This window comes from Convolutriloba macropyga, unplaced genomic scaffold, assembly GCF_964194025.1.
Source record: "Convolutriloba macropyga unplaced genomic scaffold, txConMacr16.3 SCAFFOLD_3079, whole genome shotgun sequence".
Classification (NCBI taxonomy): Eukaryota; Metazoa; Xenacoelomorpha; order Acoela; family Convolutidae; genus Convolutriloba; species Convolutriloba macropyga.
Genome location: NW_027452378.1, coordinates 2,136 through 27,293, shown reverse-complemented (window position 1 = coordinate 27,293; position 25,158 = coordinate 2,136). Strand labels below are relative to the sequence as shown.

General features: G+C 36.0%; 2 protein-coding genes across 2 annotated transcripts; both read right to left on the bottom strand.

The window, feature by feature from the left end:
- Positions 1–6,597: 6,597 nt before the first annotated feature.
- LOC142357428 (uncharacterized) lies at positions 6,598–18,493 on the bottom strand. The gene is made up of 6 exons (XM_075409065.1): positions 18,396–18,493; positions 18,084–18,226; positions 17,341–17,537; positions 7,825–8,172; positions 7,072–7,132; positions 6,598–6,850 (listed from the first exon to the last, which is right to left on the bottom strand). The coding sequence occupies exons 1-6, from the start codon at positions 18,481–18,483 to the stop codon at positions 6,674–6,676; spliced, it is 1,014 nt and encodes a 337-aa protein (XP_075265180.1). The 5' UTR covers positions 18,484–18,493; the 3' UTR covers positions 6,598–6,673.
- A 938-nt stretch (positions 18,494–19,431) lies between these two features.
- Positions 19,432–22,533, bottom strand: LOC142357429 (uncharacterized). The gene has a single exon (XM_075409066.1). It carries the CDS (start codon positions 22,531–22,533, stop codon positions 19,432–19,434), a length of 3,102 nt encoding a protein of 1,033 aa, XP_075265181.1.
- Between the last annotated feature and the right edge of the window lie 2,625 nt (positions 22,534–25,158).

Here is a 25,158-nt window from a genome sequence, read left to right as displayed (position 1 = left end):
CGTTCCTCATTAGAGTTAAGGAATCGAGATGCAAATGCAACTGTATGCCAACCTGTAGGTGAACGTTGTTCTAATGCTACTCCTAACCCTGCTCTAGAAGCATCGCATTTGATCCGCGTTTCCAAGTGAGGATTGTAGTGTGTGTTTTCTGTGGCGTTTGTTACTCTATTTTTAATTGCTTGGAAATGTGTGTCATGTTCAGTGTTCCAAATGAATTTTGTGTTCTTTTTTAATAATGGACGAAGAGGATGACATAATTGGGATAAGTTAGGAATAAATTTTCCAAGGTAGTGTACAGAACCTAAAAATGATCGGAGTTGTTTTAAATCTTTAGGTGCTGTTAGTGATGCGATTGCCGCTGTTTTTGACTCAAGTGGAGCTATTCCAGATTGACTGAATTTATGTCCCAACCATTCTATTTCGGTTTTTGCAAAATGACATTTAGGTAAGTTGATTCGTAGATTATCCTCATCTAGTTTCTGTAAGCACTGATAGACAAGTTTTAAGTGGTCTTCTTTGGACCCACGGCTAACTACTATAATGTCATCTAGAAAACAGTAAGTATTTTTTAGTCCGACTAAAGTATAGTCCATTACTTTTTGGAAAGCTGCTGGCATATCAGTTAAACCGTAGAAACCTGTAATGAAACGATATGTTCCCGTTCTCTCACCGCTAATAATATTAAAGTTACAATGTCTGGCCGTTTCCGGGTCTAATTTAAGTTGACTGTATGCGTACTTCAAATCCAGTGTGGAATAATATGCTGTTTCTTGTGATGCGGATGTATTCAAGTTTTGTTGAATTGTGTCAATTAAATTATCAATATTTGGCATTTGATGTTTGTTTTTGTGAATAGACTTGTTTAAAATTTTTGAATTTAGAGCTAATTCAACTGTTTTATCTCTTTTAACTGTAATGACTATGGGTGAGATGAAATTTTTGTCAGAACAACTGTTTAATTTTATGATGTGTTTTTCATCAAGTAATTTTTTAAGTTCTATATTAACTAGTGGTTGTAAATTAATGGGTATTCGTCTTCCTTTTTGATGAGTAGGTGTAAATTCACTATGAAATGTTGACTTTACTGAATGTTTTAAAGATTTACCGACACGGGTGATGAGTTCAGGAAAGTCAAAAGAGATCTGCCTCTTAATTGGGCATTGAGTTTGATCAATGTTTGCCACTTGCTTTGATTGGATTACTGAGAAACCTAGCTTTGGGAAAAGGCCTCGTCCAATGATCGGTCGGTGACCATCTTCAACGACAGTTACATCAACTTCTGTGGCTATCCAGTCATTACACTTTATTGATGTCTTGATTATACCTACTATTTTGACTATGTCATTGGAGAAAGTTTTTAAATCGTGTATTTCAGGAGACTGTATCCAATAGCTATCTTTACATTCCGATACCACTTTGTCCGCCAGACTTTTGTTAACGATCGTACAGACACTTCCTGAATCCACCAATGCTTTCGTGCTTGTATTTCCAACTGGAATGTCCAAATTTACGGGCTCTACCTCACGGGTGTCAGTTTTGTATGAAATTGCCGCTACACAATTATCATCGTAATCGTCGTAGTCTGAGTCATAATTGGCATCGTATATGCTCTTTTGTTGTAGGATATTGCTAATATTATTTACTTGTTCGGTTACTGATGTCGAGGTGCCTACTGTAGCCGCTTCCGAAATTGAGTCATCTACATAATTTACTCGAGATCTAGGTTTGCTAGCTTGTTTTCGTTTTCGACAAACCTTAGCGAAATGGTTAGAGATTCCACAATTTTTACATATTTTCCCACGGGCGGGACAATTTTGTCTATGAGAGGGATTCCAACCATACCCACAATTTGGACAGATCGTCGGTTTTACGAACTGATTTGTAGATGGTCGGTTTCTATTCCACGATCCTTGGACATTGTTTATCGAATGGACTTCATTAGATGATTTGGTTGTTGGGGTTCCAGAGATTTTTAGTTGCGTTTGTATGCCCATTTCGATATTGAACGCAACATCGAGAGCTTTTTAAGCTTCTCGTGTTTCTTTCAGCAATTCTCTTTGAATTTCTCCATCTTGCTGTCTAGTGGAAAATAGATTAGATTGCGAACAACTGAATTCAGTAAGAAGATTCAAAAGAATGAATAGTTGAGTAAAAGTGGGAGGTGTGAACGGTATGAAATAATGACTTTTTAGTCGGCGGTAATTTATAGTTATGTGAATACTGACTTTTAGTTTTACGAGGACAAGCATAAATTAATTAAGTACATTTTAATAAATGAGAACTAAATTATGGTACAACCGTACCACAATTATTATTATTATTATTATTATTATTATTATTATTATTATTAATGATAATAATAATTTTAATATAGTGAAAATAATAAATATAATAAAAGTAATAATGAATTTCGAAATATTAATAATAAGAAGTAGTAATAATAATTATATTAATAATTTAAAATAATAATAATAAAAAATATGAAAAGATAATAAAAATAATCATAACAACAAATATTTTATTGTTATTATAACAAATTTCATTAAGGTTTTTTAGCAAAACTATAACGAGTGTTAAAACTAATTTCGCTCAAACAACATTCATCCATATGAGTGTTATTTGTACTGAAAAATTTTCTCAACTAGATCAAAAAACGCTTTCTTTATTGTCTTTCGAATTTGAGAGGTGTGAATATGGACTAAAATTGGTCAAGCGCCAGTCAAATTGTTGTATCTTGTAACTTTGTATTGAGAACTTTGCATTGGCATTGCTGGCGATTATTATTTTTTGAGTAAAAATTATTCGATAATTAGTAGTCCCACGATAAAAGTTCCGAAAATTATACGACCAGGTCTTTGAAATATCTATTCTGTGAGATGATTTCTTTGGGGGAAGAGGTAAAATGTGCTTCATTTTTTAATTTTTCGGTAAGGAGGTTTGCAATCTTTTAAACTTATTAGAAATGAACTTACATCTTATTATCTTGCTGCAAAAATCAACACCATCAAAATCCTTCTCCATCTGCGGTTTTTTCACAGTACTGGTGATTTCTAAGTCAGCTGCGTATAAATAGGACCAATTGACAAATATTTCAGGTACTTGGTTCATATATACGCAAAAAAAAGAAAAATGCAAAAATTGACCCTGAGGCTCACAGCTGGTGATTGGTTGAAAACCCAATTTTTCTCAAGATACTACAGCTGGGAGCTTTCTGTCAAACTTGGCCCAAAAACCAATTAACAAAACCCATTTGGCAAAATTGTAAATTATGTCATTGAAATGGACGCTAAGAGAGGTTTATGCTACGTCGAGATACACTGACACTGTCATTTACTTTGCGTTAAGTAACTGTTGTGCTACAAGTACTGTGGCGTCAAGTGTGTCGAGATACACTGTCCTTGTCAGTTTGTTTGCGTCATGTAACTAATACAATAGCTTGCATTACATGAGCAACTGAATGCTGGTTGAATGAGTTTTCCTAAAACGGTGATGCTCTTCACAAAATTTTTGTTGCAGAAACATTGCTAGCGGTTTGTAAATTTTTCAGAGAAATTTTCAGAGAATTGGATAATTGTTTCCTGATTCGTGAATTTTTCACTGCGTTTTGTATATTTTCTTAGCCTATCAAAGCTGAATTCACTTTCTAAGTGTATGTATGCTGTTAGGGGACAAATAAAAATGCGCATTGGATCCTATAGATGTCTTCAATGGAATCGCAACCGAATTGGCCAATTCTAATTTATAGTAAAAAAGCATCGAGTTTTTTAACTGAATTAAATGACGGCGCTGGAAAATTAATCTCAGATTCGTCCCAATAAGCTTTGCCAAAAAAACATTTAATTTTTGACAAGTGTTTCTGCTCAGCATATTCATTCTAAAGTTCAACTAACAACAATCAGTGATCTGAGAACGAATTCTCCTCTAATATTTCGCTACACAAAATACACCAGTGCACTTGTATGAGACTGCAGTAATGACATATTCAAGTTTCTGAATTCCTGCAAAACTGCTTTTCGTATGAGCAAGTTTTATTTAAAACCAGCCAATTTTTTAGGTGAAGTTGATTTCACCATTTACACAGCAATTGACTCATTATTTATGAATTTTTGATGTAAAATTATTTTGACCAAGCTAATTGACGATCTCTGAATAGAACACAATCAGTAAAAAGATAATACTTTAAGTTTGCTGGTTATATTTTATTTGGTATTCTGAAGGAGCTTAAGTGGTAGCTTAAGTGGTAGCTAAAGTAACAGTTTCGAGGCCCAAAAACCTAGCGAAATACCCCAAAAATTGTCAAAAACATCAGAGAAAAAGTTAATGACCGTTGTTTTAAAACATCCCAAAACCTCATTGAAGCGCATTAGAACGGTTCAATACGCTTTCTTTCGCTACAATACAATATTCAGAGGCAAACTTTGACAAATTCTCAAAAAAATATGGCGTTTTTTCAAGAAATTCTGCAAAAAAGTCGGTTTAAAGATGAAAAGCAAGTGTTCGAACAAAGAGTTGCTAATGCTTTGGGGTGCGATACAATCAGATGGACGGAAATTGCTTGTTAAGCGTCCAAACAAGCTAAACACTCTCGGTTAATTGGAAATTTTAAAAAGTTATGAAGAAAAAAAATGCCTTTCCCGGACATTATTTTCCAATAAGTGAACTCTCCTGTGCGTCAATTGAAGATTATTGGCAATTTTTTCCACGAAAACGAGTGGAAGGTACTGTGGAATGGTCTGTATACAATCCAGATCTGAATCCGATTTAAAATTTATGAGCAATTTTGAAGCAAGGATTACGAAAACAGACAGGAAAATTGAGAAGAAAAAGTTTATGAAATTTGGAATGAAATTGACGCAGACGTCGCGAGAAACCTGTATGAAAACTATACAAACCGTCTAATAGACGTTAAAAAAGCTAAAAGTATAATGACGCGTCATTAGAGAATAAATTTGATTTGAAAATTATATATTATTTGGTGTTTGCATTGCTTTTTAAAAATTCTTCAGGTGTACGTAGCTTTTTGGTACCATAGTGTATCTTCCACCGGTAAGTCATGGCATAACGCTGGTAGATATATAGACTAACTTAATTATGTTTAACTACAAATTAACGTGTGGCTTTTGAACTGTGACAGTTTTCTTACAATCTCCAAGAGCGAGATTTGGTATTTCAACTTAATGTGGCCATAAGCATCAACTTTTAAAGTTTTTTAATAACCTTTTTTGCTCTGTGCTCTTTCAAATTTTATTAGTTATCCCTCTATGCTCTAACATGCTCACTCAGATTAGTGCCGCAGATCAATTTCTTGGCCTAAATGGATTCTATAAAATTGATCCACTATTTCCGTTCTCTCTTTTCGTTGTGGAGAAAACTTTTAGAGCGAACTGCAGACGAAGAAGACGCCGCCTCAAGAAAAAGAAATATTGAACCAATTTTATAGAAACTATTTATGCCAAACAAAATTTGATTGTTAAAGGAAATAATCGGGGTGAGCATGTTAGAGCATAGAGGGACAACTAACAGAATTTGAAAGAGCACAGAGCAAAAAATGTATATTAAAAAACTCTAAAATTTGATGCTTATGGCCACATTAAGTTGAAATACCAAATCTCGCTCTTGGAGATTGTAAGAAAATTATCACAGTTCAAATGCGACACGTTTAATTTTTACAGGTGACCGGTCAATAGAACTAAAAGATAGTAGATTGGAAAGCATAAAACTGGGTCTGCAGATTGAATATCACTCTATAATCTTATTGGCTGAAATCAGGTGTTTTTGCAAGATCACATCAAACTACAGCATTTTGCCGTGCCTCTCGAGTCGTGGTGGATGCCGTATTGGAAAATAAATAATGGTCAACCGAAGTGCTCATTGACCAATGTGATTTTCCGACCAACTTCAATAAAACTGTGGGTTAAAGTAAAGTAATCATTTTCCCTGGTCATCTAAACGCCAAGTTCCCAGCACCCATGACCATACCTTAGCGGCCCATGGGAATGATATGGATCTATCACAATCGAATAAATTTTTACAACCCAACATTTTAAACGCTGTATTTCAGCTGAGTGGTCAAATCTGATTGGCCACAGTTCATCGTGAATCATTTTATATTCGATCTATTGTCCCAATTTTTGCGTTTGATGTACTGTCTTTTCAATCTATAGTAATAGCGCCATTTTTACACACTTTCAGTGTAAATTTGCACCCAATTGTAGGTAGATCTCATTTCCTATTTTAGGTATTTTCATGGATAATTATTTGATGTTATTAAAGTTTCTTCTGGATGTCTGGTATAGAAATCCAATCGATTTATGTTAAATTTTTGCTCCTCTTAGTCCCAAGTATCCAAGCATCCATGTCTAACAAGCCGAAACATGTAACATAATTAATTATTGTTAAAAAGAGTCAAAAGTGGACCAGAAATCGTACGAAAACGTTTTTGGGCAAATAATTTCAAATCCCCCGGGCGCAGGTGCTATTATTCAAAAAAGTAAAGTGCTATATGACAGCAAACAAATTGTGACCGGGGTCAAAAAACACTGAGGGCCGCTACAGAATAGACCCGAGATATCTATCGTGATCTCAAAAAGAGTCAGCTGGTGACCTGCACATGTTACCATGAATGCAAGAAATGTTTGTAGAAAGTTAGGTATTTGTACAATAATTTATTGGATCAAGACTGAAGATTGAGTAAGTTTTCAGTGTCTTTGTTTGCACTTCCCCATCGTGATGAATTCTTTCTGCTTCTATTCTTCAAATGGTCTGCATTGACAAGTACTTCTGTCCTTTTGGGTAACACAGCTCCCACCTGGTGTGCTGTCTGGTACATTTTCCGAACATCTTCATTAAGCTAAACACAAACAAAAATACTGCATTCAAGAATTCATTAGAATGACTTAATCTTAATATGCTCTTCTTTAATTTAACTAAAATGCTGGTCAAAAAAGCTCATCTCATTCATTTTGTTTCAAGTTCGCATAAATTTGGAACTCGATTCTAAATTGAACTTCTCTGTTCAGTTTCCATTAACATTTGTCAACAATTTTTTAACATTAGTACATAAGAACTCACCCGTTTCTTTTGCTCGAAGAATTCTGCGGGAGAAATTGCAGCAAGCAATGAAGCACTATCTCTGAAAACAAACAGCTTTCAGATACAAAGAATCATGGTATGATATCTCTTCTTTGCACAAAAAAAATCATCTAAGATTGGAAGAAATGATAAGGAATGGTTGTATTAGAGCAACTGTGGGTTGTGACCCCACAATCTTTTAACTGATTGCAACCCTGTGCTCTCCACTGAGCCAACTGGTCCACATTGCGAGAGTCTTGCTATGCTCTCTTATATTGAGATATCATTTCAAGCTCCATCTTATGATCACAACTTACTTAGTAGAGTGTATACTCCAACCGATTCTTTTTGTCACATTCACACAGCGGAGTGATTTTCACTTTTGTGAAATTAATTTCTTATTGGTACTCACTAATAATAGCAAGTATTAGTAATTAGTTAATATTACTAGTAATTTGAATTAATTTCGATCTTGTACGGGATTCTAAGCAGGCGCAACTACTGTGAAAATGGACCAGTACTGGATTCGAACCAAGCAGCACCTGATTCGAACCGACTAGGGCTGGATATGAGCAGATCTATATGTAAAAACTGCTATATAAGAGAGAACAAACAATACTATTACTTCTGCAACTCATTGGTGCTATTTTAAAATGAGCTAATAATCAGCTCTTAGCTCTAGCACACCTGGCGCTACAAAAATCGAATTATTTTCTCGACACAAATGAACAAATGACTTCATCAGTAACTCACCTTCCTAAATCATCATAAATGTCATCAACGGGTGTTTTCACACCTTTTTGCCCACTTCTGCTTCGTAAATCACCCGCTGTCGAAGATTCATTCCTCAGACTCTCGTAATCTCTATCGTATTTAGATCCCTGTTTACTTTCAGACACTCTGCTAGCTGAAGTTGCGCTTGCTTTCTTGCTCTTGCTGCCCTTAGCACCACCTGACCTCTGTGACCTTGAGGTGATGGCACCAGCTGACCTCTGCAGTGACCTTGACGTTGCGGATGATGTGCTCGGGCCAGTCAGAACGTGTATCTCGTTGCTAAGCTCGCCTGCTAGTTGAGTTGTGAGGCTTGCAGCTGATAGAGGTCTGAAACAAGAATAGTTCCGATTGCATAAAAGTCAGAATTGCATTTGGAGATCTACAGATTAAAAATAAAGCATTTATGGCATATTTATTTTGACTTTTTGAAGTATAAAATAAGGTTTTGTACACAACTAGCAAAGTCAGTGAGGCAACCATGAAAAAAACCTGTTTTTTGTTCAAACTCCCAATGAAAAGGTTTAGGAACTTTCTGCCACCTTTTTTTTGCTTAGCCAATTTTGTCCCATGGATATCTTTTGCGGAAAGATACAAAAGTAGTGCCATTAAGAAGCCCTTGAACTGAAATCGATTGTTAAAGATAATTATCCAATTTTTTAATCTCTCCAGTAATAAATGACTCTCAAATTTTCAAAAAATTCGACTTTTATGTCTTCTAAAATTTGAAAATGCGCTATCAAGTGCTGCAAACAAAAGTTTAGGAAAGTATGAGCAAAGAATTTAAATGCATCATAATTCAAATTTATCATACATTTAGTTTACCATAAAGCCCAAAACCCAAGTAAGTAACAGATTCACTAAGTATCACTCATAGTTTATGAAGAAAGAAAACGAAATTGAAACTTCTTCTATTAACCAACCACAAAAGCTTTTTTTCATGCATTATGACTTAACTGAAAAGATACATATACGCATCTAAAAATGAGATGATGTGCTTCCCTGATTGTTTAATAATAAATTTTTTGACAGTTTTATAGGGTTAGGAATTTTTTAAGAGATATTAGTAACACCAAAATATTTGACAAAACTATTTTCAAAGCGCAGTCACAAAAAATGCATTCAACTATCTCTATTACATAATCTGAAAAAATTGTAGGATATATTGTATTTCCAGTCAAAAAATGGCAACGACAAAATTTCAGATTATTTCACATATCTTCTCAACGAAAGCCACCTTCAGAACACATAAAAACCTTGTTATACTGTCTATCTTTACATATACGCTAGTCAGACAATATCTTCACTTTTGGTTAAAATATACATTTCTATTCGGAAGGTAACTTTTCGTGAGAGGTTGTTTCATATAGGAGCAAACATGTTTTTTTTCCAAACCTTTCAAATTCTGGTTGTTAATCTGTCGTGCATTTAATAAGCTAACACAGTAGCATTTTTGAAACAACAAACCAAGGAGAAGATGAATCACTTTTTGTTCCGACCCACTTGTGGGGGAGGAACTATATACTCAAATGGGTTATTTTGTTCAGTCAATTTTGGCCGATCGATATATTCGTCGTAGAGAAATGTCAGTGGTAACATTAAAAAGCTCGTCCAGCGTAGAATTCACAATTAAAAAGATTTTTACTGAATTTCGTATTTTTCGAGGAGTTATTTTAGCGAAATTTTTATTCAAATTAAGGCCTTTCTGTAAAAATATTATTTCAAAAATTCATTTCACGCTACAAAAAGAATCAATTTTGTGCTACCAATAGACCGATAAAAAGGCTAGTTCTGGTCTCATTGGGGAAGTTCACTAGAAAAAAAAGTCCAGTTTAATTTGAGAACTGTTTTTTTAGAAAAATTTTCATATTCATCATTGTCATCTCAGTCATTTAGAGACTAGTCAATTATCGTATCGAGGTTTTGTTAATGACAAACTTCATTCACAGTAAACTGATACCCAATGAACAAAATATTCGTTCTCAAGGGATCACTCATGTGCCTTTTTTTGTATTCAACTCTGGTTTTTGAAATTTTTATTGAAATTTTGATTTTCTTTTTGAGATCTTAATAAATTCTGGGAGCCGTATGACATAGACTCACTAACTACAAACACGATTGACTTCCTAATGTGCATTAGGAAAATCTATATGGTTCTGAGAGTGGATAGCCAATGGCTGCTAAGACTTTAAAAACAATTTTTCGAATTTTTTTTGAACGTTAACCGATATTAAACTTATTTTCATGAACAGTAAGCCAGCCTAAGTAATGACAGAACCACTTTCCTTTTAAAACAGCCGAAATTGTAAGTGGTTTTATCTGCTAACTATGTGTTTTATGACTTCAATAACACGAGTTTTCATTAAAAAAAATTCCGATTTTTTTTGTAATTTTGGTTCCTTTTGAAATCTAAACTCATTATCCTAATATTGATAGTTGGCTTAGAGAAGACGTCCAATGAATCATAGTTAAATTTTTCAGAGAAAAAGTTATTGCTTAAATGGCTTCCACAATTTCTATTCGCATTTCTGTTGAATTTTTTGGTTTTTGCCTGTATTGGTCGTTGTTTTCATAACCAGAGGACTTATTGTGATGTTTTATTGATAACATACTGATGAAAAACATTTGTGTTTTCCCATCATGTCATAACGTAGCGTATATTTGGATTCCAGTGAAAGCTCTTGAATTTAATGGCTGTTAACACTTTTTTTGGAATAATTTTTTCCGGAATTTTTTTGGACCTTAACCAACCTTAAAATTATTTTCGCGAACTGTAGGTCATTATCAATAATGACAAGACCTCCATCTTTTTTACTGCTATTAAAATAAATCTGGTAAGCGGTTTTATCTTCCAGCAATTGGTTTTTATGACTTCATTAACACGAGTTCTTATAACTTTTAAATTTTTGGAAAGTTTTTTATTGCATTTTTGATTACATTTCAATTTTTATCAGAGTATCCTTTTGTTTGTATTTCCCAGTGGCTTGGAGGAGACTTTAAACGGATGAAAGATAAAGTTTTCAGAGAAAAGTTTATGGTTTAAATGGTTCCGACACTTTCTTGAACTTTTCTACAGAATTTTCGGTTTTTGCCTGCTTTTGTTGTTCTTTTCAAAATCATAACACTTATTGTGATGTCTTATTGATGATTCAAGATTGACGAACATGTTTATATTCCCATTGAGGAATAACTTTGCGTATTTATTGACTGCTGTTTTGAATTTTTTTTGAACACCAACATTTATTAAAGCTATTTCCATGCACTGTAAGTCAATCTAAGTAAAGAGAGAACCCCTCTCCTGTTTTTGCATACAAAATCAATCTGTTAGCGGTTTTAACTACTAACTTTTGGTTCAATGGCTTCGATGTCATGAGTTTTCATTATGGCTTTTTTGAAATTTTGGTTCCCGTTAAAGTGTTATCTCATTAACCCAACACTGATAGTTCCCATTGGCTTATAGAAGACGTCCAATGATTCACAGTTAAAATGTTCAGAGAAAACCTTATGGTTTCAATGGCTTCGACACTTGCTTCTCGCACTTTTCTGACGAATTTTTGGTTTTTACATGTACTTGCTGTTGTTTTCATAATCATAAGACTTATTGTGATGTCCAGTTGATGACTTACAATTGACAAAAATAATTTTTTTCTCATTGAGATATAAGTTAGCGTATTTTTGACTTTCGTTGAAAGCTATTGAATTTAATGACTATAATATAACTGTTTTACTCAAAATTTTCGTGTTTTTAATATATTTGTTCACACTTTTAAAATCATATTGTTAAGAAAAGAACAACCCCAATATTGTTAGAAAGTATATGAAATTAGAAAAAAAATTTCTAAAGACTTCTCTTTTTTTTCTGTTCGACACCTTTCTCGCTCAATTTTTTCTGCTCTTTTTGCTTTTTTTAATTCTTCGTTTCTTTGCAAATTGCTGACTGGTCTCATAGGCTTCTAATTAAGGATTGAAAAAATGATGTTACTCAATGCAGTCAGTTTATAGCAAAAATTATTAAATATTATGATATTGTTCGATTTCAAAGACTTTTTTATATTTTTCAGTTTTTGTTCTTTTCGTCAACTTGTAACTTATACTCATCAATGAGAGGTTACTTTCCTTGTAATTCAAAAACCATTTTCCACGGATGTCATGTCGTAAATGATGTTTTGTTTGTTGGACAGTATGCGTCTTCATAAAAGTTTTTTTGAGTGGTCAATTTTTGTGTTTCTTTTTCTCTTCTTTTTGGCACATTCGCTAAAAAAAATTATATTTTTGCGTATTTTGTCCTTTGTTTTTTCCTCGTAGTCTTTCTAGTGGCAGATTTTGTGACGTAGTGTTATGTAAATCAATTAGTAGTTCGGCTGTTTTACGATTTTTTAAACTCGATTATCTATTTTTGATTATTTTTTCAGGTTGACAATTAAGTCAAAAATGTCGATGAGCTCGGGTCGGAACATCATGTGCGAACGCACATTAACGAGCATTCTTGTTTAGATATAAATTTAAGTTTACGATGACTTTTTTTCACTCAATGGAATGGGTCTTTCTCATTTTATTTTTCATTGGAAAATATGAATTTCAGAGGGTATGATTAACCAGTTTTTTGAAATAGTTGCATGATTAAATGTTTGAGAATATAATTTTTTTTCTTTTTAAATAAATGTTTGAAGTAACTCTTCATAGGTATTTTTGCGTCAACTGTTATCAGCACATGAAAAGTTAACCCTAAAGCAATTCTTAGTGCAATTCACCGGCGTTATTCGGTTGTTCTCCATTAATTCTCTCCTTTTGAAGTGTGCTTTCTATGCTTTCAAAGATTACATAGAACAAAACATTCCGTTTGTCAAGATATTCCGGTTATTCGATTTCGAAGCGTACCCTAGTGATGAGTGAATTTAAAACTTGCAAGATTCTTGCAAGCCGATTCAAAACTTGCAAGATTCTTGCAAGAATCTTGCAAGAAATCAATCAAAGCAAAAAAATAAATCAGGGTAAAAATGTTTTATAAAACATCTTTTAAGCAAATTATTGTTTATTGAACAAATTACAAAACCGAAATAAAAAAAAAATTCGACCGGATTACAAATCTTGCAAGAATCTTGCAAGTTTTTGAATTCTGGAAAATTCATTTGTGTATTTTTGGTAGATAAAATTAACTGAAAACCAAATGAAATGACTGATATCAGAATTTTTGATCAGCAGAGCTGAACCTAATTGACCTTTTTCGTAAACGCGTTTTGAATGCGAAATCCTGCAAAAATCTTGCAAGTTTCTTGCGAGATTTTGAATTCAAAAACAAATTTTCGGCAATTAACTAGAGGCATCTTAGAAATAAGGTGTTAATGGCGAGTCTTGAAAACGTAAACGATTAGCATGGCATTTTTTTTGAATTTGAGACGATTATATGCTAACAGATCAACGCTCCGTGTAGTAGGAGCGTCCTATTCAAACCTTTATTATTATCTCAATGTTCAATAAATTTTTGGCGCATGACGTGTTGGATCATTAAACCGCGAAAACAAACTACATTTGGTCTTTTTAGCCAATTTGACAAAAAAAAGGGTACGTAATTCATGTCGCTACTTTCCACGGTCTTTTAGCATTCAATCAACCTACAGCTAGATTTCTCAATTTTATGAAAATTGATCCAAGACATAGTTCAAAAACTAAATATTGTTTATTACCATATCATGAGTATATTCAAACCAGCGATTTGCCATTTTAATCCGCAATTAGTAAAATGAAGAATTTTCGTCTAAATAAAAATCAATATGATTTTCTTTAAATTCTGCTTAATTGGCTCTTTGTTAGCAGTTTATGTTCGACAATAGCTCAAAAACACAAATTGTGGTTAAAGATGACTGATATTTCTAAACATTCTAAAATTTGAACTAAATTCGTCTGAGTGTCTCTGTTCTCGACGTCCACTTATAACTAAACTTAAAACATAGGTAGTGAAAAACCCCAACAATAATAATAATAAATTGTTTACTGGTGTCTTTACAGCAGAATAAATAGAGCACTTACACAGTTGATCAATACAAAAAAAAGAGCACCAGAAAGATCGACATTAGACCATAAGGTCCGTTTTCAGGCGTCTCGTAGTCGGAAGAGAAATTTCATGTTATTTATTTCAAAGTTATTCAGTGGAAATCAGAATTAAAGTGATAGCGATAAAAAACAAGGAAGGTTAGTGTTAAAATGATTTCAATTTGGTCAAACTTTTTGATGAACAAATTTTCTAATTTAAGCCATAAATTAACCTAGTGAGTTATTCATTCAGTAAAAAATAGTTTTTTAGCTTTTCGTGAGCAAAATTATTTAACTGTGCGCCGCTCAAATTTTTCACTTTTGTTACAAAATTAGAATCCAGTTTGAGAAAAATGTTAAAGAGTTTTCGGATTTTATTTGACAGACTGTTTTCGGAAAAAGATGAATTAAAGGGGACAGCTTTAACACGTTTTTCGCATGAGCACAGTTTTGACAGTTCATTTTGTGTAATGAAGTGATTTATGTCCATGATGCAACTTTCACGTCTTATGCATTTTGTCATCAATTTAAAAACTTTGTACAGATGAAGCTCCTGGAACGAAAAAACTTTGTATTTCTCTCTGATGAGAGAAACTGAGTCAAACTTTTGAACAAAAAAGATTACTCTCAGTGTTCTGTTAATTTTCGCATCAATTTTCTGCATCGTAGCTCTACTGGCAGTACCATAGACTAGAATCCCGTATTGAACCACTGGTTTAACATAAGTGTTGAAAATCTTGATCAATTGGCTGCGATTTAAAATTTTTCTCAATTTATAAAAAAGTCCGCAAAATTGTACCAATTTATTTTCTACGCGATTCGAGTGTTCTCTAAAACATAATTTTTTGTCAATCGTTATGCCCAAGTAGCTTAAAGAAATTATATTTTCAAGGCGCTTGCCGTCCATTGTAAAGACATCACTTCTGTCATGCTTAGTTTTAAAGGTTATGGTTTTACTTTTATCCGTGTTCACTGTAAGTTTGTTCATTTTAAGCCAGTTTTCTGTTTGAGATAAGATCTGTTGATGTTCCAGACAAGCATTTGCTTTATTTGATTTTGTGTAAACTGCAGTATCATCAGCATAGAAAATTAAGTTCGAGCATGGGCTGTTGGTTTTCAAATCATTTATGTAAACAATGAAAAGGGGTGGGCCTAATATAGACCCTTGTGGTACCCCGTATTTAACTTCTGTCATTTGCGACTTCCTTTGTCCAGACTGTACAAATTGTTTCCTGTTTTTCAAATAAGATTCCAAAACAGTATATATAGGACCCCTTGATCCATACATTTTACACTTTTGAAGCAGAATTTTTCTGTCAATAGTGTCGAAAGCTTTACGTAAATCTAAAAATGTGAAATAAGTGTGCACCGTATAAGAATGTTTTGATGATCGTATCATCTCAACCAAACTGCCAACTGCGTCAGCAGTTCCTCTTTTTTCCCTAAAACCGAATTGTTTGCTGTTTAAAATTTCAAAGTCTTTAAAATAGTTAGAAATACTATTTAGAATAATTTTTTCAAAAATTTTACCAAGAGTTGGTAAGAGAGATATTGGGCGAAAATTATTGAGTTCATTTTTTTCACATTCTTTATGTAGAGGTATTACTGATGCTATTTTCAATGAGTCCAGAAAAATGCCTTCCTGAAAACATGTGTTAATCATTTTGGATAGGTAGCGCGCGATTGAAACTGCTACAGATTTTATAAAGATATAGTTAAGATCCATATAGTCTTCGCTGTATTTTGACTTAGAATCCTGGATAACTCTAAGCACTTCTTTTTTACTCGTTGGTAACAAAAACATAGATTGAACTTGTTGATTTTCTAATGAGCACTCACTTTGTCTAAACTTTTTGTTCAATTTTTCACCAATTGTTGCAAAGAAGTGATTGAAATTGTTTACTTCCTTTTTGTTGAGATTTTGTACTTTTTCTCGCTCATTTCTGCTAAGATTTCTTATTATTTGAAAAAAATTTTCTGTTTGATTTTGTTGCATGCTTTTCTATTATTTTTTGATAAAATTGTGTCATTTTTACTTTCACCATATGTTAAACTTTTTTACGTTGTTCTTGGTACTTTTCTTTGGCCTCTGTTGTTTTTGATTTCATACTTTCTCTGAACATCCTATTCTTTTTTGCAGTTTCTCTTTTCAATTGGTTATCAACCCAGCTGTGATGGTTTTTATTTTTTACAACCTGCTTGGGAAGATATCTGTCCAAAATTGATTTCAGTTAAACTTGAAGCTCTTCAAACTTGTTATCAATTGTCTTGTATTTCTCACAATTTTCAAGTTTTGATATTTCATTACTCAAAACAAAATTTATTTTTTCAATTAGGGAGATATCTTTAATTTTTGGCCAGTTTCTTGAAGTGATGTATTCAAGTTTGTTTTCCATCTGTGTTCCTGTCTGAAAACCAAGAAATACAGAATAATGATCAGATATACATGTTTTTTTAACTTTTAACTCTGCTGTAAAATTGCAAAAAAAAGATGTCTAAGTTTGATTTTGAGCATGTGGTTTCTCGCGTAATTGAATTTTCATCAATTATTTTCATACAACATCCTTTCATAATTTCCTTCAACGTCTCTCGTTTCTGATTGTTCTTTAAAAAATTGATATTAAAGTCACCACAGACGATATTATAAGATTGTGGTTCTATTATCAAACTGTCAATATAACTTTCAATTTTTGAAAGATTTTCCGTGTTAACTGAGCTTGGAGGCATATACATGCAAGTTACATAGATGGCGGTTTCGACGGTTCCGGTAACTCTCATAGTGAGTGCCTGAAGTCCGTTTAAATTACACGAGTTAACAACTTTTGCTTGTAGAGATTTTTTAATAAAAATTGCAACACCTCCTCCTCTTTTTTTTCTGTTGATATTAACGAGAGGTCTCTAACCCTCTAGAAACATTGATTTTGTGTGATGATATTCCTTGAGCCAAGTTTCCGTCAGACAGATTGCCGACGGTTTCTCACTTAGACTTTCTAGTAACACTTGTAGATCATCAAAGTTTTTGGTTAGTGAACGAATGTTTTGAAGCATGATTTGGAAACAATTTGACATGTTTTTCGATAAGACTTGAAGTTTTAACTTAATTAAAGAACTAACTAGCTACGCAGGCCGCCAGACACAGCCTAATGTAAAAAGTGAAAATGATTTTAAAAATTAAATGAAAAAAAAACGCAAAACAAAAGCAACAAAAAAAACAAATCAAACAAATATCCTTGTTTTTGTGTACGTTTTGCGGAGTAATGATCTTGATGTACGAACGCATATTACCGATAATTCTTCACGTATTAATTAATTGACGATTAGATCTCACGTGCTTGACATTATACCATTGATTTCACTTTACACAAGAACTATCGACGAAATTTTCTGCTGCCAGGTGAGCTCACAGCTCGCTTTTAGTTTTTTCAGTAAACTGTGATATTTAAAAAATGCGATTTAAAAAATGCCCACCTCAACTTGGGTTTTTTGGGCGCTGACATCTGGAAAGCATCGTGGAGTCTTCTGGCAGTGGCTTGGAATAGTCCACTGGCTCTGATCTCTGCTATCTGTTTGCCAGGAAAGAGTCTGGCTATTAGAGAGAAGAGCTCTTCGTTAGAGGGTGACAGATGCATAGCACAGAGAACGTCTTCCCGCGCCCCTTTCTTGAACTGAAAAAAGAAAAAAAGCGTCTAAAGTTTTAAACATTTTATCAATTGAATTTACACTAAACAATATTACCAGTTTAATTTTCCTGACGAACGTTTCTTTTTTTCTCAATAATTTTTATGCTTAATGTAATGAAGGCGACAGATTTATGAAAATCAAGTCGATGCAGAAATTAAAATTTTCGCGAATACTTTTTCGTCGTTTTGTTATTTTTTGAGCGCTGTAGTTCAACAAAATGTGTTCGTAAATGAAACACCAGAAGTGGTACATGATTTTTCCGTTCAAAATGTCAAATGAAACAAGGATCGTTGAAATAATTGATAATTTCTCCGCTATTCATATATTTTCTGGATATTCCAGACGATTTCCACGTCCAAAAAGTGACATGATTAGAGCTCTCATGCAATACTAATCCAAGACTTGCAATTTGGTTGATTCCGTGCTGATAAAAGACGTTCAGTCTGGAATGTTCCTTTTGGTTATACCTGGAACTAGAAGTCATTCTGGAACTGAAAGAATTAAACTATGAAAATTGAGAAGAAGCTCACATCTAGCAAGTGTCTGACTCTGGCTCTGGATATGTAGTACTGAGACACTTTTGGGTTGTGCTGAAGGGCAAAAGTGAATTTCTCCTCTGCCTCCAAATATCTCCTCTCGAAGTAGTCCATGATGGCAAACTCATTGAAAATCACTGGATAAAATATTATGGAACATTCTGACACTATCAAATCAGAGACATTTAATTTTGATTCAGAAATGTTCTAATTAAATCCTGTATCACAGGCAACTGAGTTTCTTAATTCAACTATGAAAATGTTGGAAAAGTGAAAATGTTCGTGGCATTAAATGAAAATTCTCACGTGATATTCGTGACTTGATGTCCCAATCGTCTTTGTCTAAATCCAAAGCTTGTTGATAGTCGGCCAGAGCAAAATGATAGTTCTTCATTTGGAAGAAACAGTCTGAAATAAAACCACGGAAGTTTTTTAAATTATCAGTTCACATCTTTCTTCAGATAAGGTTAAATGGCATAAGTATTGACTGCCGCTAAAATGATCATAGGTACAGATAGATAAATATAGATTGTTTCCTGCTAACTCAATCTTTTAGTTTTCTGTATACTCACGAACAAGATATCGACAATAAAACGTTAAGAAATATTTGCTATGGTAGCTTGACGGTTGTTATCACAATCAGTGCTGCGAATCACAAAATTAACATTCTGAAGAGGATTAAAAAAATACTTTTAGCTTAAAGAATTTCTATTTAATCAAAAGATGGGTGAAACATAAACGAGGTTCCACATCGAGTGGGCCCCATCCCCTCTTTTATTTTATTTCATTTTAACACTGGCATATACAAATCATAGAATCATGAAGCGACTAATGTTGGATGAATTGAAATCGAACGACAGGCGGGGGCAAATATAATTGTTATCTTTTCTTTAGTCTGATCCGCTTTCAGAGACAACGACTGGTTTTCAAGAGTTTATTTTGCTGTATGTTCTTCTATAAGCTTGTATGCTTGTTAAATAATAGCTTACCAAGGTGTGGTTTATACCCGCATTTACTATCAAAGTTAAGCACGATGAAACTCATGTATGATAATGAATAAAAAGGTTTTGCATTGAAAGTCATGAAAAATCAAAGTTAAAGATATGACTTTTACAGCGATTATGAATATGAACTCAACAAATTTGAACTAAATAACAAGGGGAAGGATTGGGAGGCTAAACGGTTACGGACCGTTTACACTCCGGCAAGCAACAACAAAACTTAGCAAATAAATTTATCAGAAAAGAACAAAATAATTGACATCAGAAATTCAACTTTACTGCCTCAAAAGTTTCCGCTTAAGGGAGTTTTATGCATCAATTTGACATGATTGAAGGAGTATTCATTCACCCTCCGCGGCCAACGAAGAAGAAGAGTCATTGTCAGTTTCAAACACCTTGCCCAATCTCACTGCGGGACGTTGCACCATGCCAGTACTGGTCTTGATGGCGAAGCTTCTTGCCACTCCATCTCTACTCACATGTGCTTTGACTATCCGACCAATGGGCCAAATTCCTCGGGGTGTAAAATCTTTGTAGAGCCAAACAACATCGTCTTCCTTGAGCTCAGCGTTGGCCTGCTGCCATTTTGTCCGTCTGTTAAGTTCCGGTACAAATTCTTTGAGAAGACGAGACCAATAGTGGTCCAAAAGGGTCTGTGACTCCTTGAAGTCTTTAACTGAAAACCGGGTTCTGTTGTTTGCCAGAGGTTTTAGGCAGAAGTGGCGTCTTCTCATCAGGAAATGATTCGGTGTTAATGGTTCCTCGTCAGTCAAAGTGCTCCCAACATGCGTCAGTGGGCGTGAATTAAGAATTCCTTCTGCCTCCGCTACGACTGTATGGAAGACTGAAAAGTTTAGTCGGCGGCTTCCGAGGACAACAAGTAGGCTTCGTTTAGCCGACTGGATAAGTCGTTCCCAAACCCCTCCGAAGTGCGGTGCCAGAGGTGGGTTGAACGTCCACTCGATGTTCTGTTGGGCCAGCTGGAGACGTATGTAATTGTCTGCTTTGTAGTTTTCCTGAAAATTGAGTTTCATTGCCTGGTTAGCTCCAACAAAGTTTTTCCCGTTGTCGGAAACAATGACATCAGGGTATCCTCGTCTGGATACAAAACGTCGAATAGCCATTAGTAGACAGTCAGTAGAGAGGTCCTCACAAACTTCCAAGTGTACTGCTCGTGTGACCAAGCATGTAAACATGCAGACATAATTGAGTTCTGTCTGGGTTCTGAATTTTTCAATGTGAAAGGGACCGAACATGTCCATTCCAGTATTCACAAATGGGTAGAGTTTGGAGTGCTCCGAAAAGCGAAATTTTGGTAGAGGAGCCATCTTCGGTCTGACATTGTCTGCTCGCCAGCGTCTGCAGATGAAGCAGTACTTCCCTAAAGTTCTTAGAGCTCTGCGGATTCCAACTATCATGAACGTTGCTTGGATATGTGCACGAACATGTTCAATTCCATGATGCCCGCAGTCGTGATGTGCTTTCTCAATAAGCAGTTTGGCAACTCTGCACTTGCTGTGGATTATCACCGGATGTTTGCTCTGAAAATGCAATCCAGATTTTTGAATTCGTCCCTCAACCCTAAGTAGTCCGTCGCTATCCAGAAAGGGTGTATATGGTAATAGTTTGTCCTTTTTGTCTAGGGGTAGTCCACTTTGAAGTCGAGAAACTGTGTCCTTGAAGTGTGTGGACTGAGATATCCTCAAGATAAAGCCCCGAGCCTTGTTTTCGTCAGCCGCGAAGTCGTCCAAGTCGCAAGGTATGTCGCGTTTGATCAACTTCTTCAGTACGCGCACTGCTCGAAACACTGTTCTAATTGTGCCAAGGAGTCTAGGCCAATTTAAAAATTTGTTTGGATCTACCAACGGTTTTTCACTGGTCTTGACATCAACTCGAGTGGCGTATGTTTGAGCTGTTTTGTCACCGGAGAATGTCCACTCGCTCTCAGCTTTGATCAGGAAAGAAGGTGCTGTTATCCACAATTTTTGAAGATCGCATTGAACTAGACCTCTGGTACCATGATCAGCCGGGTTCATTTTTCCTGGTACGTGTCGCCAGTCGTCTTTGTTTGAGTTCTCAGCAATTTTGTTGAGCCTATTTGCGATGTACATCTTCTGTCGATCCTTTGATTTGATCCAGCTGAGTACTGCTGTGCTGTCGGTCCAAAATTTTTTGCTCTTCACAACTATTGTCATCTCGGTCTCACGGAAGCCTGCTAGTTCTGCTCCCAGTGTAGCTGCTTCGAGCTCCAATTTGGGAATGCTCATCTGTTTGATTGGTGCCACCTTGAACTTGCTGATGACGTAGTGGGTAGCTATTGACCCGTCAGCGGAGATTGTCCTCAGGTACACCACTGCTGATACTGCTGAAAGTGAAGCGTCTGTGAAGGTGTACAACTCGTGAGTTTCATCGACGTTTGGAACTAAACATCTGGGGATTTGAATTGAAGGCATATTCTCGAAGTCTTCCATCCATTGCTGAATTTCGTCGTAATGTTCTTTTGATAGTAGCTGGTACCAATTGTGTCCTTGTTTGACGACTTTTTGCAAGATGCATCTCAGTCGAATTGCAAAAGGCGAGATTATTCCAATGCGATCAAACAAAGAAGCAGCCATTGAGAGAAGCTTTCTCTGTGTGATATTCTTTCTTTCATAGATCAGTTTGGGTTTCGCAAAAAGAAGTTGATCGGATTCAGGGTTCAATGTTTGACCAAGTGTCCTTTGTAACTTTAGAACTCCAATTCTGTCTTCCTCTGGAATCTTTTCCAGCACAGCAGGGTTATTGCTGAGAAACTTGGTGAGGTTGAATCCCCCTATTTTGAGAACATGTTTCAGCTCAGTCGCTGTATTTGCTGCCTCTTCCTCTGTTGAGAATGTTTGAATGAAGTCATCCATGTAGAATTGTTTTGTGATTGAGTCAAAGATTTTTGGATGTTCTTGTCTGTTATCGTTGGCGCACTTTTGCAGAACAAAAATTGCGCAGGCAGGAGAACATGTTGCTCCAAAAATGAGTCGTTGGTATTTGGATGTCCTCTCCTGATCATTGTCGCTCCACAAAAAACGGAGAGCATCTTGGTCTTCTTCTCTGATTCCAACTTGCATGAACATAGCCTCTATGTCTGCTGTTACTGCAACCTTGTACTGACGAAACCGTAGAAGAAGTCCACGTAGATTGCAGAAAAGGTCCGGTCCCGTTAGCAGTGCATCGTTCAAAGAAACCCCTTTGTATTTTGAGGCTGCATTTGTCACTCGTCTTATCTTGTCTGGTTTTTGCTTGTTGATGACGGGATGATGCGGTAGGTACCAAATGTTCTTTGCATCCTGGTTCGTAACAGCTGCTATGTATCCCTTATCTATATCAAAGATAGTGGTCATATATCTCTGTTTCAGTTGGTTGTCTCTCTCTAATCGCTTCTGCAGGGCGTGCCACTGAACCCTTGCCATGAAGAGTTGTTGGGTAGCGTGACGTTTTCTCGCCAAGGGAGTCCAATCTCATATCTTTCCCCGTTGTGATGTGTGGTCTCTGCCAAAGTCTTTATTGCCTTCTGGTCTTCTTCATTGTGTCCCTTCGTAGAACCCTGACTAAAGTTGACACCTTCAAAGGTCAAAAAAAGATGTAGAAGATTTTCGTCCGGGTCGTCACTACCTCGCTTGAGATGGTTGAAAAGAGTGATGTTGTGGTTGCTGCTTCCTTTATGGTTTGGTTGAAAGTACTCTTGTGGCACAGGGCCTGTCAAAGTCCATCCTAACAGTGTGTTTACTCCTTAGGGTGTTCCTGGTTTGCCGGTAGTGAATTGTCTTGGAACAGTAGCCAGAAAAGCATCTGCCCCTATGAGTATTCCGATTTTGTTGTCAGGAATTTGTGGGAAGTTGATTTCTGCCAAATGATCATGGTCTCTACAAAGTCAATTCAACATTTCTGCGGGGACAATTGGCATCTGGAACTGCTCAATGGAGGTTGCGTACACAGGAAGACTTGTCACCGGTTTTGAGCTGTGAAGTGAACCAATTCCAATCATGACATCAGCTGTTGTCACTGTGTGCTCCCCATGTAGCGAAGCTAGAGGAAGTTCTATATCTTTGGGGACTGTAATCCGAAGAGCATCAGCAATGTTTTGTGTGATCTGTGTATTATCACTTCCACTGTCCAAAAGTGCATAGGTCTCTATGTTGAAGTCTTTGTAGAAGAGCGTGACTGGTATTGCCTGTAGTTGAATAAAAGCTCTGACCCATGTGGGTTCCCGATTTCTGCAACAAGTGTGGTTTTGCACCCGTGGAAGTTTTGATGAATCATCATTAAGTTCGTTGTTAGTCACTGATTGAAAGTGAGTGTTACTTCTGTCATTAGTTTGCTGGGGATTGATGTGCTGCTGATTGGCAGTTTGATGCGAGTTGTTGTTTCCATAGCTTGGATTACGAGGGTTGAAACTGTTTTGATTTTATCCCCTTCTGTTGTTGGTATTTGGCGTGTTACTGGTTGTTGACGAAAGCTGAGACGTTGTATGGTTGAAGTTTCTACCGTAGTTTGACTGCACCGGGTTGTTCCTGGATTGAAATCCCCCGTTACTCGTTGCTTGGAAATCACTTCTCTGCAAAGTCCTGAATTCGTCTCGATGGAGAGTTGAATGATGAAACCCATTGCATCTGTCTACAAGACAACGAATCTTTGATTTACAAAATCCACCCTCATGTCTCTTCAAGCAATTGACACACAAGTTGTGATGCCTCACCAATTGCTGACGGTCAGCTATAGACTTGCTCAGGTATTCTTTGCAGCGATCAAAGTTGTGATCCCCAGAGCATAGTTGACAATTTGAGCTGGCTTGAAGAACTATGTTGGAGTGTTTCTGGCCTTGGAAAGGCCGTTCAACCCGGGAAGCTACCGCAGAAGCCTTCAGTTCCGATTCAAAATGATGAACTCGAAAGGTCTGTACCAAACGTCTGAGGAAGGACGCAAAACTTACAAAGCTGCTGGGATCATCCATTTTGGTCCTGGGCCATTGTTCAAGTTGTGTAAGGTACGCACTCACAACATGCTGCGGCTTTCCAAACTTTCTGATAAATTCCTGAAGGGCCTCCTAATAGAAGTCTCCGTTGTAAGAGTATCTACAGATGAAGTCTTTTGCTTTGTGAGTTACCGAGTTTTGCAAGTATGTCATTTTCTGAACAGTTGAAAGAGCTGGATTGTCGTGAATGGTTGACTTGAAAAAGCTGTACCATTGATGCCAAATCAAAGGATCGCCTGAGAAATGGTCAAGACTAATCTTTGGTAGACTGAACGCATTCATCATCACTTGATGGTTGGTCCATTCAGAACTGTGGGGTCGTTGTTGGAACTGTTGCTCAGAAAACTGTTGTGGCATGAAATTGAAGTGACGGTTGGTCTCTTCGTTGGCAGCGTTCATCATTTTGTTTGTCTCTGGGAATGAGTGATCCATTTGACTACCGAGCAAATGATGTGACTGCTGATAGTGATTGTCTGCAAAAGTTTGAGTGAAATTGTCAGGCATTGCCTGATGTTGAAATCCGGTTGCTGTACCGGAATTCCAGTACACAGTGTCTGATGGTTGATCGCTAGAAATATTGAGGGTAGCAAAACTTTGATTTGGAACATTCACATCAACAATCGGGCAACTCTGAACCTGTTTCGCATCTTCACTGAAGCTGCGATGCTCCTGTATCGCACTGTTCTCTTTTGGTTTCTGTTGGTGAGCATTGTTTTTTTCTACACTTGTTCTTTCTTTTTGAAGATCACGATGACTGTTTTTGAACGGTACACCATCATGGTCATCAGAACTGAACACCTCATCCCAGCTCTCAGCGTTTTCACCTGCATTTTGCATTGGCGTTTTACGTCTCATTCCGCTTGGTTGTTTACGTCTGCTTCCTGAAACAACCACCTTGCTGCGTATTTTGTTGGGCTCTTCCGAGGAGGTGTCGGAAGAGATGAAATTTTGATGGTTTGACCCATGAAGCAATCTGACCTTTTGTTTGGTTCACAGCCATTTGCAATTTCTCCGTGCAGACTCTGCAGCAACAGTGTCGAACTCTTCTTGTGTCAACTGCTGT

Excerpts from the sequence above, each read along its gene's own strand:
- LOC142357428 (XM_075409065.1), bottom strand. The coding sequence starts at position 18,483 with ATGAAGAACTATCATTTTGCTCTGGCCGACTATCAACAAGCTTTGGAT. Across the intron at positions 17,538-18,083 it reads GAGTCAGACACTTGCTAGAT|TTCAAGAAAGGGGCGCGGGA; the intron begins GTGAGCTTCTTC and ends TTCTTTTTTCAG. Across the intron at positions 6,851-7,071 it reads TCTTCGAGCAAAAGAAACGG|CTTAATGAAGATGTTCGGAA; the intron begins GTGAGTTCTTAT and ends GTTTGTGTTTAG.
- LOC142357429 (XM_075409066.1), bottom strand. The coding sequence starts at position 22,533 with ATGGCAAGGGTTCAGTGGCACGCCCTGCAGAAGCGATTAGAGAGAGAC.